Source organism: Drosophila grimshawi, unplaced genomic scaffold (assembly GCF_018153295.1).
Source record: "Drosophila grimshawi isolate 15287-2541.00 unplaced genomic scaffold, ASM1815329v1 contig_44, whole genome shotgun sequence".
NCBI lineage: Eukaryota > Metazoa > Arthropoda > Insecta > Diptera > Drosophilidae > Drosophila > Drosophila grimshawi.
The window spans coordinates 9,125,820-9,140,335 of NW_025063240.1; the positions used below are offsets into that span (position 1 = coordinate 9,125,820).

A 14,516-nucleotide genomic window follows, 5' to 3' on the forward strand; every position below is an offset into this window, starting at 1 on the left:
ATAAATTAAGCTATTGTTTTGTGAGATAATGCATTTAATTATCAGTGTCAGTTTATTGAATGCACGAGTATGCGTTAATTATAATTTCATGGCTGATTGGTAACTGTGACTTTTGTTGCTGTTACTCATTCTGTTACTTGTGCCACAAGTGTTAAGTAACAGTATGCAAGCATTGCTCGTGCTGCTCTTCAATTCCCTTCCACAACAGCTGTAAATATCTCACGGATTTGTGTGGAAAAAGGAAAAACTTGTGATAAAACTACAATGGCAGCGGCAACCAAATTGTATAAAAAATCATTGGGCTTCTTCGCGCAAATACAACAGTATCGAAGCAACGGTAAGTGATCAACAGCAGAGGTTTTTTTAATTCAACATGCGGCACATTTATGTAATGTTGCCGCTATTTGATTTGTACCGTGTCGTAAACTGCTGGGTGAATAAAGTATAGTTAATAGCTGTTTAAAATATATTAACATTTGTATTATAATTGTAATTTCAGCAAACTACACTGCTGGCGCTTCAATCCGCACGCGCAATGAGCTATTCAATGAGGAGCAGCGACGCCAGCGGGAAGCCGTTGGTCGCATTGATAAGATCGAAGTGCGATATTTGGGTCTACCCGAGGATGTGACGCTGGTGATGAACAGTCACATCTCAACGCCATACAATTGCGCACAGCACTTGAGCGAGGGCCATTGTCAACGTGCTGTCCTGGCGCTGCTCGATGGCAGTGTTCCCTGGGATGTGCACCGGCCACTGCAGGAGTCCTGCACACTGCAGCTGCTCAACTTTAATGTGTCCGAGCCACACGTGGTCAACAAGTGAGTGTGTTCTCTCAGGAATAAACATAATACTAATTTATATTGTCCATTATGTAGAGCTTTTTGGCGCACATGCAGTTTTATGCTGGGCGCTGCCCTGCAACGAGTATTTAAGGAGGAAGCGAAACTGCAGTTGCACAGCTTTCCCAGTCCAAACAGTGAGCTTTGATTCTCCCTTTGCTTAAACAAAATATTAATTAACATTTATTCTAATTCTTTCAGTTAAATCGGGCAGTTTTGTGCATGATATTGTGCTTGGTGCCCAAAACTGGCAGCCGACCAAAGCTGAAATGCGAGCCATATCCGCAGAAATGGTTAAATTAGCAGCGCAGGATTTGCGCATCGAGCGCTTGGAGGTGGACCAGGAGCTGGCGAAGGAAATGTTCAAGGAATCACACTACAAGAGCGAGCAATTGCCGAGCATTGCTCAACAAAATCAGAGTCGAGTAACGCTTTATCGTCTGGGGGAACACATTGATATCTCGCGTGGACCAATGGTGGCATCCACGCGTTTCCTGGGCAAATGCACAGTCTCCACCGCCCACAAGTTGACTGATGAAGGGCCATCAAATGCATTTTACCGCATCCAAGGCGTGGCTTTGCCCAGCGGCTTTATGCTAAATCATTTTGCTTACGGCTTGCTGGAGCAACGCTCACAGAAATTGGTGAGCTCAAGCTGAATACTTGGAATATTCTATATATAAATTATTAATTAATTCTTTTTGATTTTTGCAGAATTCCGCACGTTTGCCCAATGAACCCTTTGAGGACCAACGACAAATGCAATTATCTTGAATAAAAACAAAGCAAAGATCTTAGTATAATTTCTAAAATGGTGTTCTTTAATATTTAAAGCTATATTCTAGTAATTGTTAACAAATACATTAAAGAGCCCAGCTCTTTTGCCGGAAAGAGCTGCAAGTCGTGCTTAATGCTTTCGTAGATTTAAAGAAAAAAAAAAAGAATTCGTTACAGATATATTTTTTACTATATACAACATATACTTATAGGCATATGAACACGTAGTTTTCGCTACACTTGCTGGGATATTAATCCAGCTAAATTTCCAACAACTTTACACATTTCTTAACAATTTTGAAATGTTTAACTGTACAATTGGCGAATCGAAACATTTAATCTTAATTACTTAATTAATTCACAAATACAACTTGAGCTGATTTTAACAATATTAACAACATTAACTGTAGCTGCTACTTTGTATTGAGATTCTGAACACATTCTGACTGACAACTAAAAACGTTTAAACAAACCCTCCAAATCATGTTCATTAACCGCAATTATTAACATAATGGCACCACCCAGAAAAATGCCCAATATTTGTATTAAGATGCCCTTGGGGTCGCGAGCCTGATCCGGATTGTGGGCCACACTCATCGTGGGCACCAAATCGGCAAAGGCAATGTATAGGAATGAGCCAGCTGTCGCCGCATAGATCCACTGCGTCATCCCATCCCCGATGCCCACCAGCAGCAGGCCAATGGACATGCCCACAAAGCTCAGCACCGAACTGACAATGTTCATGTAAACGGCTCGCCGTATGGAGACGCCCGTTTGCAGCAGCAGCGCAAAGTCGCCCAATTCGTGCGGCAATTCGTGGCAGAGAACGGCAAAGGCAGTGGCTAGTCCAGTAACGGGGTCGCTGGCAAAGGCGGCACCAATGGCCAGACCATCGGTAAGATTGTGCAAGCCATCGCCAATGATGACCATAAAGGCAACTGGCGTCAGCGGGCGATTTGGTGTCTTCTGATCCAACTTTGTCTCCTGCAGCATGGTGTTCAGTTCACGAGCTGGCGGCGCTTCCACTGCTGACTGTGGTTTCCCCGCATCGCTGGCGCTGTGATCGTGAACGTGACCATGGCCATGACCATGACTATGACCATGACTGTGGCCATGGCTATGTCCATGACAATACTTATCGCCTTTAAGCAGGGGAATAATATTCTCCAGGATATACATGAAGAGTGCTGCAAGGAAAGCGCTGCCACAGAGCAGTGCCGCCTCGGTACTGTGCTGGTGCTGCCGTTCCTGCGGCGACAGACGCATGTTATCCACGGCATGCTCATGTTTTTCCTCCGTGAACAGGGCATGTGGCAGCAGGTGCATGAAAGCATCGCCAGCCAATGTGCCCACCGCAATGGCGACAAGGAACTTAAGGATCTCCTGATAGGCGACCGTCTTCATGAGCGGCACAAGCAGAATTCCAAGTAGTCCACAAGCTGACAGAGTTATTTGTTTAATTACTAACTAAGTAAATTAAGTGATTTAGTAAGTTATTTACCTGAGAGCACAAACATTGAGATGCTGGCGTATATCCAGGCTGTGGATAAGCGTACAATTAGCTCGGGATTTGGTAGCAGAACTTTCACTTTCACTTTTACTTACCATTCCAAATCTTATCTTTTTTGTCAAGAATCTTTTGCGTTGGATGCGGCGCCGGCTGCATGCAAACCCCATTATCGATCTGAGCCAGCAGCGCTGGGCAGAGTTTCATGAATGCATTGGGCGTTATTAGCACACTGTTGATGAACTTGTCGTACTCCTCCTCCGAATTGTGATTCTTTGTCTCGACTATCTGACGGTACATGGTATTCCGATGCAGATCTTCGTGATCCACGAGCAGTGCGAGCAACGATTTCGGTGATAAACATGCTGCCTCCGGCAACGACTGTGCTCCATCAATGGAAACTGTAAGAAGAAGGAGGCATAGTTGTCTTATACAAGATTATAATCCCTATTTCCACGAATGCCAATCTTTATGGCACTTTATCTGTTTAGTGTGCTCTACAATTAACGGTAAGCCACTCAAAGTTGACAGTTATGGCAAAGTTTCGCACTTCCGTATCCATGTTACGACAGCTGACAATAGAGATCGCCTTATGGACATATCGCTAATGTCAACGATATCTGACTTACACATTTATGCAATCAAATGCATTTATGTGCACATGTACTTATTTAAGTTAGCACGTTTATGGCAACAGTCAACAGAGGAGGCAGCGTGCCTTTGTTTGTAGCACATACATTTTATTTTATTTTCTTTATTTATTATTTATTTGTTTGTTTTTTGCTCAGATTAGCAAATAAATAGTGTAATTAAGGTTGCAGATGTGTAGAGGAAGTCAGATGTGTAGACGCTCTATAAAAAGTTCCTCAGCTTGTAATTGGGAAATGATTTTGTTCTTCACCTTGGCATAATCCTCATTTAGATATTCCATAATTTTAGATTATGTAATACAAATGACAGCGAAATTGAATTGATAAGCTGCTTTAAATGGACCTCTCCACTTATTATTGCATTTGCCTTGCACTTGAAGTAGCCAATTGAAGGCAATATCGCCGCCCAGACATTGTTCAGCAGCTACAGTCTATTTATATAGTATAAGCAAATGACTACAAGATACCCTGGCAACGGGATAAAGAGACAGATATATGGGCTTATAAATGGATTTGATGTGCAGACAAACAAGATAAGACACCTCAGACGCGATAAAGTAGTGTCATAAAAATGCTTACAAACACATAATTTGGAGATAAATGCTGCTGCTGTTAATATATAATTCAATCTAAGAGCGTATTGTGTGATAGATCAATGCACCAAAAAAGCTGAGAGGCATGTGAAAAATTTAAATTGCGTTTATTATATATGTAGATACATATTAAACTTATCTAGAGATATAGAGACTTGATGCTAAACGAATCTATTAATGTGTATTCAAACTAAGTTAGATTTATCTGTCAATTTTTACCTAAAGTGTATTATATTTTATAATTATAACAATATTATTATTATTATTATTAGGCGTTAAATAAGATTGCTGCAATCTCAAGCGCCAGTTAAATAAGTGAGAGGCGAGCGTTATTTTGATTCACATAAAAACGTGATAAGAGCCAACTTCGAATAAGATAGTCAACCTGAACAACATATGTGTTTTACTCTGAGCGGGCGACACTGTATGAGAATCATGTGAACAATACGAAGTAAATACAGGCATGTGGGCCAGCTTATAATTATCGTTTAAGTCTCCATTTACTCGGTATTGTTTGCTTATTATTATTGTGGGCACCTTGCACTTCTCCGTTCTCGCATCTTGATTGTGGTGGGAATACTCACATAATAATATGCGACTTCATTTAAGCGATCTTGTTTTCGCAGACTAACTGCACGTAACGCGTAAGAAAATCCCTCAGGAAAAACAAAATAAAACTCTATAGCAAATCATGATTATCACTAACTAAATAAATCGCATTTCCCTATCTTCTATTTAAACAGAAAGCATTAAAGTTGTTTTGTCATCTTTGTGATTACAGACGATCAATATGCTTACCACTGCTCTCCCGGGGATGGCGATGCTTGGGATCGTGCAGTTCTCGGAACTGGACGGTCTGGTTGCGTCCACTGGAACCCATTTTATTGGCCACGTTCTCGTCCAGCTGGTAAATGGACAGTTGCACATCGCCAATTGCTTCATCATTGCTAGGATAGGCTCTGGTCGCATTTACCATCTTGCTAATATTGTAGCCCTTAGGTCGGTGCTCCTCTATGGTGTGCGTGGGTTCGAATTCGATGTGACCGAGTCCTAAGCTGTACATCAAATGCTCCAGACCCTGTCAGCGGCAAGTTGGCAAAGACAATATAGTATAGATATTCTTAGATTATTGGTTTTGATAATAACTTTAGTAACCATTTAAAAATACGTTCTAAATTTAACACACCTTTCACTTTTACACTGGTCTAATGCAATTTGACACAATTTATCAACGAGAAATTCAATTTGCACTTTAGGAAATTTGGCACATTTTTATGGTTGTGCTAATTTGATAAGAGCTCCGATTCTGCTCAGGTAAAATATTTGCTCAGAATCGGGAATTGCGACTGGGTCACGTGTTAAACGTACAGGCTGAGGAATCTGAGAAATAATTGCTTCATTTACAACTTGTCACCGAACACAACAATTATATTTACATGTGAATGTGTCGGCTTCAACGTACATATTAATGATGCAGAAAAAAAAAGTAAATAAAATAATAATAATAGGTTGGGGGGTTGGAACCGTGTCTAATTGAATTGACAGCGTCTGTCGTCCAATCATGTGGGCGTGTGCCCCATCTATTAAAAGTTGAGTTGGGAGGAAACTCTGTCCCGTATACATAATTATGTCTGGCAGAGGCGACACCTTTTCGACTTGCAATCTTTTTCATGATTTTGAATTAGTATGTAAAGTCAGTCAGTCAGTCAGTCAGTCAGACAACACGCGCTCAACCCATAACAAAGAATAAGCAAGAAACATGTGACAAACGATACAGATATAAATAAATTAAGCCAGGCTTTTACTTTCATTCAACCAAAATTCTATCTCGAATTCAGTTCGTTGCTATAATATTTTATGGTTACCGGGACACGCGTAACTCTGCCAAGCACTCAGTTAATATGCCAGCTGCGTAGCGGGCTCAAAAGCTTCACTTTAGCGAGTTCCATTTTGCAATTATTGCGTAGTGTTGCCGTCGCTGTCGACGTCGACGTCGACGTCTACGCATGAGTAATGCCAATTGGATTAGGCTGAATAGTTTATGGCGGGCGTTTGCATTGCCATAATGCATACACTACATGTATATATATATATATCCATAACCATGTATGTTATGGTCAGCGAGTGTTGCCTCACTTTTATTATAATTATACATGCTATTGAACGAGTGAAAACTCAACCTGTTAATAGTCTATTATCTTAATTATATTTTCTTCTGTGCAAAAAAAACCTTTGTAAACATATTATTTATAAAATAACTCGGGCAATTGGTTAAAAGGGAAGTATGTAATAGTTTCAAAAATAAGCAATTAGAAAAGGAAATTCATATAAGCTGGAACTACAAGATTTTCTTAAGCGATCTCTCACGATCTGAAATGAATCGAAAGTTCTATTATATTATATTTGACTTTAATATATGGAGTCAGAAAATGTTTGTTTGTTATATACGTAAGAGGAATTTAGTTTGTACATTTTTTTTATTATGGCATATCAAAAATATCAAAAGAAATAACGATGATGTGTTTTACACGATTAAGTAATTAACATTATTGTGTGCGCAACATCATTTTTTAGATATGTTGAATGGGTATATAAGATCCGAGCACTCTCGATAAGAGTAAACTATCATCTTGTGCTTATCAAAATTGCTCTTATCTTGATAATCCCACCTATTTTCTGTTGCAATCATTTCATCAACAAATCACACCGAGCAGCGGACTTGAGATCTGGTCCATCATATATAGATCAGATTTCTTCACTTCGTGTTGTTATCCACATCATAACAATTCAAATTTACAAAACAACATAAATAAGTCCGTGTATATATGTATCGCAATGTGTCTGTGCTACCCGACAGATAAAAGTACGTCAAGATTTTGATTAAATTTATGACAATGTTAACGCCTGACTACTAAAGACGACTAAAGACGACAAAAAAGACGACTAAAGACGACAACTGCGACAATAAAATGTTGTACACACATAAAGATTGCCAAGTATCGCGATTATAATGGAATTAAACATACATACATGAATTTAGCATTTCTTTCTTGATAAGACCAAGTCTAGTATTTGGCCAGAACAAGTGTTAACATTTGGTTAACTTTCACAATGCTTTTTGAATAGAGGAAACCCGTTGAGATATCATTCCGATTGTTGTTGGGCAACAAAGCAAATGGCCACTAATCTTGATAAATATATATAACAAAATGTTACTAATTTTTTGATTGTTATGTGTTATCGGCAAAGTTAAAGGTGTCAGTAACGGATCGTCTGTTTACAGTTAATTAATTTTAAAGGTTTTTTTTTTTTGCAAGGCTTGTTTTGAATTTACCTCAAAGCTGATTTTGTTACCGGTGCCATATTTCTGAAATATTTGCGTCACATAACGATTATATTCCGTCGATGAGTCTACGTTGGTCCACCAAACTGAGCCAAATAGCAAGCAGATAGCAATCTGTTTCAGTGCCATTGCAAATAATTATCCAAATGAACACTAAATATTTGTTTATTTATTTTTTTTTTTTTGGTTTTTGTCAATTTTCACTGAATCAACTACAGATTAAAACTCATTTCAATTTAAACGACTCGTCGAGCTGATCAACTGTTTGTGATCCCGTTTAGCGGCCGATTGAACGACCGTTTCGCTCACGCACAGCTTTTGTACTGATCCCATTCAGCAGCAGCAGCTGGCTATCTTCTCGCTCGTCTTTGCGTGCACTCGTTGGTAATTTAACTATTGTCTGTGAGCAGTTAAAGCTTTCGAAAGCTTTTGCACTCGTCTTTCTTTTTTCGCTTGTTTACAGTTGGGTTTGAGTGCAGATAACAGCAGCGATTTGTTTTTTTTTTCAAATATTTATTTTATTTAAATTTTATTCAAAATAATTCGCTTCACACAAGTATAAAATCCATTTTAAGCAGATAACAGCAGCTATTTGCTTTTTTTTAAATATTTATTTTATTTAAATTTTATAAAAAATAATTCGTTTCACACAAGTATAAAATTGGTTTCGGTTTAGGCTTATTTGTACTTAATGATTGTATATTAATAACTGAAAATTGTAATGCATCATTGTGGTGTAATTATGTAAATAAATATATATAAATATATATATATAACTTTTTTTTGGATATTGTGCTTAAATGCTGAGGAACTGATATATAAATATTCACATTATTATATATATTATTTGTACGTACTAATGCTATTTAGTAATTTAGTAATTTGCATCCTGCTGAATCAATAATAAAGACGAATACATCTGCAAAGACTTCATTCGAGATATGCAAATATTTACACTAAAATTCGTGCGATTTGTGCTTTTCAAGTATTCAGTTATTCAGGGGCAGTATTAATCTAATTACTTAGCATGCGAATTACATATCAAATTAATTGAGGCTTATGGCTACAAATAATTAGAAATTATTAATTTCTACCAGAAGGCACATGAAGCTTAATTGAATTTCTCCTGATTTGGCATACAAATGAAGAATTTGGAGCACCACATATTAATCGCCTGGGAGGTGTCCGCCATCCATTGAACCGGATTGTGTATTGTCAGATAGTATATCGGAATGCCGGAGAGTATAATGATGGTGCCCACGCCCACCTCGCCGGGTGACTGTGAACACGAGGCAATCACCAGGAACATGCACACAATCAGATAGATGATCGGCAGTGCCAGACTGACCCTTATCGGTCTTTCCGTCTTCGGCTGTTTGTAGCGTAACCAGAGTAGACCCGACACAGAGATTAGAGTGAAGAGCGCCTCCACATAGCTGACATAGTTGATGAGCACATAAATATCCTTGATGAACAGCATCATCAACGTAATCACACACTGTGAATTGAGTTGGAGATTGAGTTCAAATGTTGATAGTAAATAAAATCAATTCCTTACCAGAAATATCAGTGATGGCACCGGCGTCAAGCAGTTGATGTTTATCAGTGAAATCGCAGCTGGCAAATGTCCGTTGCGGGCACCGACAAAAAACAGTCGAGATGATGCAAAGATAGCGCCATTGAGGGAGCCAAATGTGGAGCAGGCGACGGCAAAAGGCATTATCCAGGACAAAAAGCCGAGCATCTTGTCCCCAAAGGTGACAGCGACGGCATCCGACGAGAGTATTTCATCCGTTGACAGCACCGAAAAGTATGCTATATTCGTCACCATATAAATTACGGTTACCACGGGCATCGATATGCAAATGGCACGTGGCAAATTACGATACGGGTCTTTCAGCTCCTCGGTGACGAAATTCAAATAGTTCCAACCGGAGTAGGAAAAGATGCCGCTGTAGAAGGCCAATGCTATGAATCCGGGCTCGGTGTGACCACCAATGAACGGCTGCTGCCAATGCTCCGTGTTGCCGTGTGCCAAATACCAAACACCAGCGCCAACAATAACCATCAAGGCGACCACCTTGGTTCCCGTGAATATGTCTGTCACCCGAGTCACCCATTTCACATTATAGCAATTGATGACGGTCAAAACACCTGGAAGAGTGCACAAGGTAATTAACTGAAGTCTCTCTCTCTCTCTCTCTCTCTCTCTGTCTTCTGTTTCATAACTTACATATCATGGCTGCAGCGAGGAGCTGCACGGCCTCGATGGGTGCATCACACGAAGGCCAAAAGGGTTTTAGTAGATACTGTGCAAATGTTAAAGACGTGATAGCATTACCCGTGGGCACAAGGATCAGCAGCGCCACCCACAGATAGAGAAAGGCGGGCAGAGGTCCAAATGCAGCACCTATATAGGCATAATCTCCGCCAGATTTGGGTATCATGGTGCCTGGAAAATAATAATAATTATAATAATATATAAAATATAATAATAAAGAGAAACTAATTAAAGTATACTATAATATATAAATTTAAATTGTAGGTTTAAGATATATGTATATATAATTTGTGTTAATCGCTTCTATATGTATATATGTTGGTTGACTTATGTTTTGATTTGGCTTTCTTATCTGCTGTGTGTAAATGTTGCTTCTCTTGATTATTTGCTGCTTGTCTTATCTAATTCTACTGGCAGATCTTGTCTATACTAACGGTCATTGCACTGTCCAGTGGTACTGTAATATTACACCTGATCCCATTGGTTGCCTTAGAATTAACCGCTATCTCTGAAGTGCTGAGGATTATTTATTTACAAACGTTTTAATCAAATTGTCTCTATTATTTTTATTTGATCAAAGAAACCGTTTGTCTTCTATACAAGTGAGCTCGACTATCAGATACCCTGTGGGTCCATTTTAGCATATATATTATATATACGATTAAATACAAATCAGAGACAAATTCGCTTTTAATCTTGAGCAAGAAATATTATATTATTATTAGTAAAGGTCATCCACCTGACTAGCACAACATTGTTTCACGCATTTTTCAATAGTCAGCACAAATCTGTCTAGACAAAAAAAAACAGGTTTTCAACTAGAAGATGCCCTTCAAATATAGTTAAGAGCATTATTATTACAGCTGCTACGCAGATAGATGGATAAAGTGATCTATTTCTTTTATTATCTTTTTATTTGATTAAATCAAATGTTTATTGTAAGTCAAATGGCCTAACAATGAGACTAAAGTGATCCCATTTAAATATATACAGTTAAAGTTTAAGTGATAGTAAAAAGTATTTATGGCATAGCTCAAAAAGTTGGTCAGCATATTAAAGCAAAAAATAAGCAATAATAATAATAGTGAATTTCGTGTAAGGAATTCGCTTAGTCGGCCAAGAGTTTTAGCTGACATGGCATTCTGTTGAAGGGTTAACGAGGTCATGAACTACTTAATTCACTGTACAGGTGTTACACAATGTTGTCATCAGCTACAACTGAGAACCGTTGTCATCACTAGCAGTAATTGGAAAATTACTTACCCAATTCGGCGTAACAGAGAGCACCCACCATGCTCAGTACTCCGCACAGAACCCAAACGATCAACGATTGCCCCACCGAGCCGGAGAACTTAAGCACACCTTTGGGACTGACGAATATGCCGGCGCCAACAATGACACCCACAATGATGGCGACACCATCGAGCAGTCCGATTTGTTTCTTGAGTTTCACGCCCGATCCCTGACTGGATGTATCTGTGGAGGAGTTGTTGCGGGCACGTGCCTTGCCATCGTCACCCGATTCTGCCGCAACCTCGAACATCTGGCGTGGTACCAGCGAATCGCTGGCTTGAATTCGTGTCATCTTTTCTTCTGTGCTGCTGCGGTTTATTACAATTTATTAATCCTTTGGTTGCGCTTGCTTTATTTATTATATATATGTATGTATAATTTTTGTAACAGATTATATTTGTGGTATATGCATTTGTTTGTTTTTAATTTGTTTTTATCGTTTTTATATATTTTGCAATGCGGTTTATTTTATCAGTCCGCGCTCTGATCGCTATGCGCTCTCTGCCAGCGTGGAGCTTACTCAAAAAATTGTCAAGCGGAATTTGTTGTTTTAGTTTGCGGTCGGCCACATGCTTTCATTTGTTGTATATATTTTTTGTATTTTACGTTGTTGCTTATTGTACACGTTCATACTCCATGCGTGCATATGTGCATGTGTGCATATGTGTGGTGTGCATGTGTGTGTGTATTTGTTCACTTCATATCCAAACACTCACAGAGAGAGAAAAGCACACGTGGTTCGTCCGTACGTCTGTCTGTCTGTGTGTTTGTCTGTCGGTTATTCGCTTCTATGATGTGTTGTTGTATGGCAAAGAGTTCGCCGGTTTTCGCCGCACACCATTTTCTGTTTTATATCTTTTTTGGTGTGTTAAACTTGAACGATTTCCGTTTTGGTGTGATGTGTCCCTCCTTCGCCTGCTTCTCGTTGTTGTTGTTGTTGTTGTAGTCTGCAATTGAAACGCACTCACACTTTTCACTCGCACCGCCGGCTAAGCCGATCGACCACACTTTACACGCGCCGATTCCAAACTAAGTTTGAATTATAAGTGTGCACTCCCTTTTATGCGATGCGGCTGCTTTTGCTGCCTGAACATTTAACTTTGGCTTTGCATTTGCTGTTTTTTTTTACCCTCTTTCTCTCTCCGTCTCTCTCTGAGTTCGCTCTTTCTCTTTAGTGTGCTACGCATTCGCTCTTTGTGGGGGCTTCGAAGGGCATGCAATAAAATCATGTATAGACTTGCGTCGATTTACCTGCCAGCCTGGCAGGTAAGTGCTTGTTAGACCTACCTAGATAACAATGCTTCGCATGCGTGTCTCTCTCATTTTCTTTTAACAAAAAAAAAGCGGTCAGCTGTAAGTTGGTTTTATATACAAATTTTTGTTTGTTGGTTAGCTTCGCATGATGCAAGAATCGGCTAAAATTGCTGCAGCATTTATTTTCAGCGGCAAACCAACTGCTTTCTATCTGCCGCTGTTTGAAGCATGAATGTATACATAAACACAGCCAAATACAGTAAGTATACATAAATACATTCAGTTTGTGTGTTCAACAACACCAACAACAGAGGAAGCTATGCATGTACATTTTTCTGCTATTATTGTTTGATTTTTGGCTTAAGAGATTTTATATTTTTGGCTAAGCTCTGCCAATGTTGACAATTTCTGTTTCTATTGTGTTTGAATGTAAGAAAAGATTAAGTCTTACTTATGTGACCAGTAGTGTACAACTATCCATATATGTATTTATAAATATATATTGTAAATAAATGCGACTGAATTTGATGGACAATACAACTTATTTATTTTAACAACGTTAGCATTGCATTCCAGGCCAATTGCTCAGTTTCCAAGCCATTTCCATAAAAGGTCGTTTTAATAAATTTATAAGTTGCTCATCTGTCTAAATGAATAAGTCGAGAATTATAATTGCTTGAGAATAATATACAGGGTGTATTCTAACTAACTACTCACGATTAAACTGATCTGATTTTCACGTCAATTCGAGCGTTTAATGAGTTAACAAAGTGTCAAGTAGGCTTTATGACACGGTTATAATAAATATTTAACTTAATAATTAACTTTGAATGGTGTTTAAATGCTTAACAACGATTCAGTAGCTTTTGTGCCACAGTTGAGTCTATGATTATTAAGTGTAAAACGCATTCATTTTATGTATATATATATATATATATATGGGGTTATGATGAACCCTGGGCGCGTGTATTTGACATTTCAAACTGTGATAATTCAATTTTGCGTTAATCGTAATCGCAATGAACTTTTAGTGGCGACTGTGATGCGTTATACACAAACACACGCACAGATATATATATATATATATATATATATACATATATATTTAATATTTAGAGAGAAAAGCCCATAACAAAATCGCCACCGTTGTGATGATCGCTGGGCGCGTGTATTTGACATTTCAAACTGTGATAATTGAATTTTGCGTTGATCGTAATCGCAATGAACTTTTAGTGCCGACTGTGATGCGTTAAACACACACACACAAAGATATACACATGTATGTATAAGAGTACAAAAACAAGCACATAAACTGTACTGCACAATTGCCGTAGCGCCTGCGTTTTTATAGTGTGGCCTGTGATTTTGTGATTGTCATCAACTAGAATGTTTTGGATGGACTGATGCTGACTGGTAATCCAATTGTAAGAGTCGCCAATGGGATATGTATGTATGAATGGTACATACAAATACATATTTACATACATACACTGTGGATTGTGTTGTGTTGTGTTTGTCGTTGATTAACTGTGCTTTTGACTTTTATTGTTTGTTATTTGTGTTTTTGGTTTTTAGTTTTTGCGCCCTAGTCATACCCAAAATATGATGGATCACTTCCATATGCAATTTCCATTAATATTTCTGTGTCGGTTCCTTAATGCCACTATGAATGTGCATACTGTAGACGTAGACATCAACATTTACACACATACATGTATCTATTTAACTATATTGCCGCAACCTTTTTTCGTGGCAAAGTCCTTTCTTTATTATTTGTTTAGATTGTTACCCTAAACCGATGATTAAAGTCACGCTTATGTATTACATACATACATACGTATGTTTGTACATTAAATTATAGATTGTCAGATTCGTTTAGTACCGTTAGACGAGCGTGTAGCGCACGGTTAGAAACCACGAATGGAACTAAAAGTGATTTTTGTCTACTGCAGTCTATGCACAGGGAGAATAAAATA

General features: G+C 38.5%; 3 protein-coding genes across 3 annotated transcripts; 1 reads left to right on the forward strand and 2 right to left on the reverse strand.

Moving 5' to 3' along the window:
• The first annotated feature begins 149 nt into the window (after window positions 1-149).
• On the forward strand, window positions 150-1,645 carry LOC6557850 (39S ribosomal protein L39, mitochondrial). Its single transcript, XM_001984754.2, has 5 exons — window positions 150-337; window positions 500-821; window positions 879-979; window positions 1,044-1,486; window positions 1,557-1,645. The coding sequence occupies exons 1-5, from the start codon at window positions 265-267 to the stop codon at window positions 1,614-1,616; spliced, it is 999 nt and encodes a 332-aa protein (XP_001984790.1). The 5' UTR covers window positions 150-264; the 3' UTR covers window positions 1,617-1,645.
• On the reverse strand, window positions 1,635-8,032 carry LOC6558410 (zinc transporter ZIP10). Its single transcript, XM_001984753.2, has 5 exons — window positions 7,704-8,032; window positions 5,168-5,447; window positions 3,225-3,527; window positions 3,121-3,159; window positions 1,635-3,058 (listed from the first exon to the last, which is right to left on the reverse strand). Exons 1-5 carry the CDS (start codon window positions 7,839-7,841, stop codon window positions 2,073-2,075), a joined length of 1,746 nt encoding a protein of 581 aa, XP_001984789.1. The 5' UTR covers window positions 7,842-8,032; the 3' UTR covers window positions 1,635-2,072.
• Window positions 8,033-8,662: 630 nt separating this feature from the next.
• Window positions 8,663-12,387, reverse strand: LOC6558597 (Y+L amino acid transporter 2). Its single transcript, XM_001984752.2, has 5 exons — window positions 12,003-12,387; window positions 11,257-11,594; window positions 9,946-10,164; window positions 9,271-9,866; window positions 8,663-9,210 (listed from the first exon to the last, which is right to left on the reverse strand). Exons 2-5 carry the CDS (start codon window positions 11,576-11,578, stop codon window positions 8,824-8,826), a joined length of 1,524 nt encoding a protein of 507 aa, XP_001984788.1. The 5' UTR covers window positions 11,579-11,594; window positions 12,003-12,387; the 3' UTR covers window positions 8,663-8,823.
• Between the last annotated feature and the right edge of the window lie 2,129 nt (window positions 12,388-14,516).

Bases quoted from the DNA above. Each gene is read 5' to 3' on its own strand.
- LOC6558410 (XM_001984753.2), bottom strand. From the start codon at position 7,841: ATGGCACTGAAACAGATTGCTATCTGCTTGCTATTTGGCTCAGTTTGG. The intron at 3,528-5,167 runs GTAAGCATATTG...TTCTTCTTACAG, and splicing joins CCATCCCCGGGAGAGCAGTG to TTTCCATTGATGGAGCACAG. The intron at 3,160-3,224 runs GTAAGTAAAAGT...GCTTATCCACAG, and splicing joins AAAAGATAAGATTTGGAATG to CCTGGATATACGCCAGCATC.
- LOC6558597 (XM_001984752.2), bottom strand. From the start codon at position 11,578: ATGACACGAATTCAAGCCAGCGATTCGCTGGTACCACGCCAGATGTTC. The intron at 10,165-11,256 runs GTAAGTAATTTT...ATTATTTTCCAG, and splicing joins TCTCTGTTACGCCGAATTGG to GCACCATGATACCCAAATCT. The intron at 9,211-9,270 runs GTAAGGAATTGA...CTCAATTCACAG, and splicing joins TGCCATCACTGATATTTCTG to TGTGTGATTACGTTGATGAT.
- LOC6557850 (XM_001984754.2), top strand. From the start codon at position 265: ATGGCAGCGGCAACCAAATTGTATAAAAAATCATTGGGCTTCTTCGCG. The intron at 822-878 runs GTGAGTGTGTTC...TCCATTATGTAG, and splicing joins GAGCCACACGTGGTCAACAA to AGCTTTTTGGCGCACATGCA. The intron at 980-1,043 runs GTGAGCTTTGAT...TAATTCTTTCAG, and splicing joins CAGCTTTCCCAGTCCAAACA to TTAAATCGGGCAGTTTTGTG.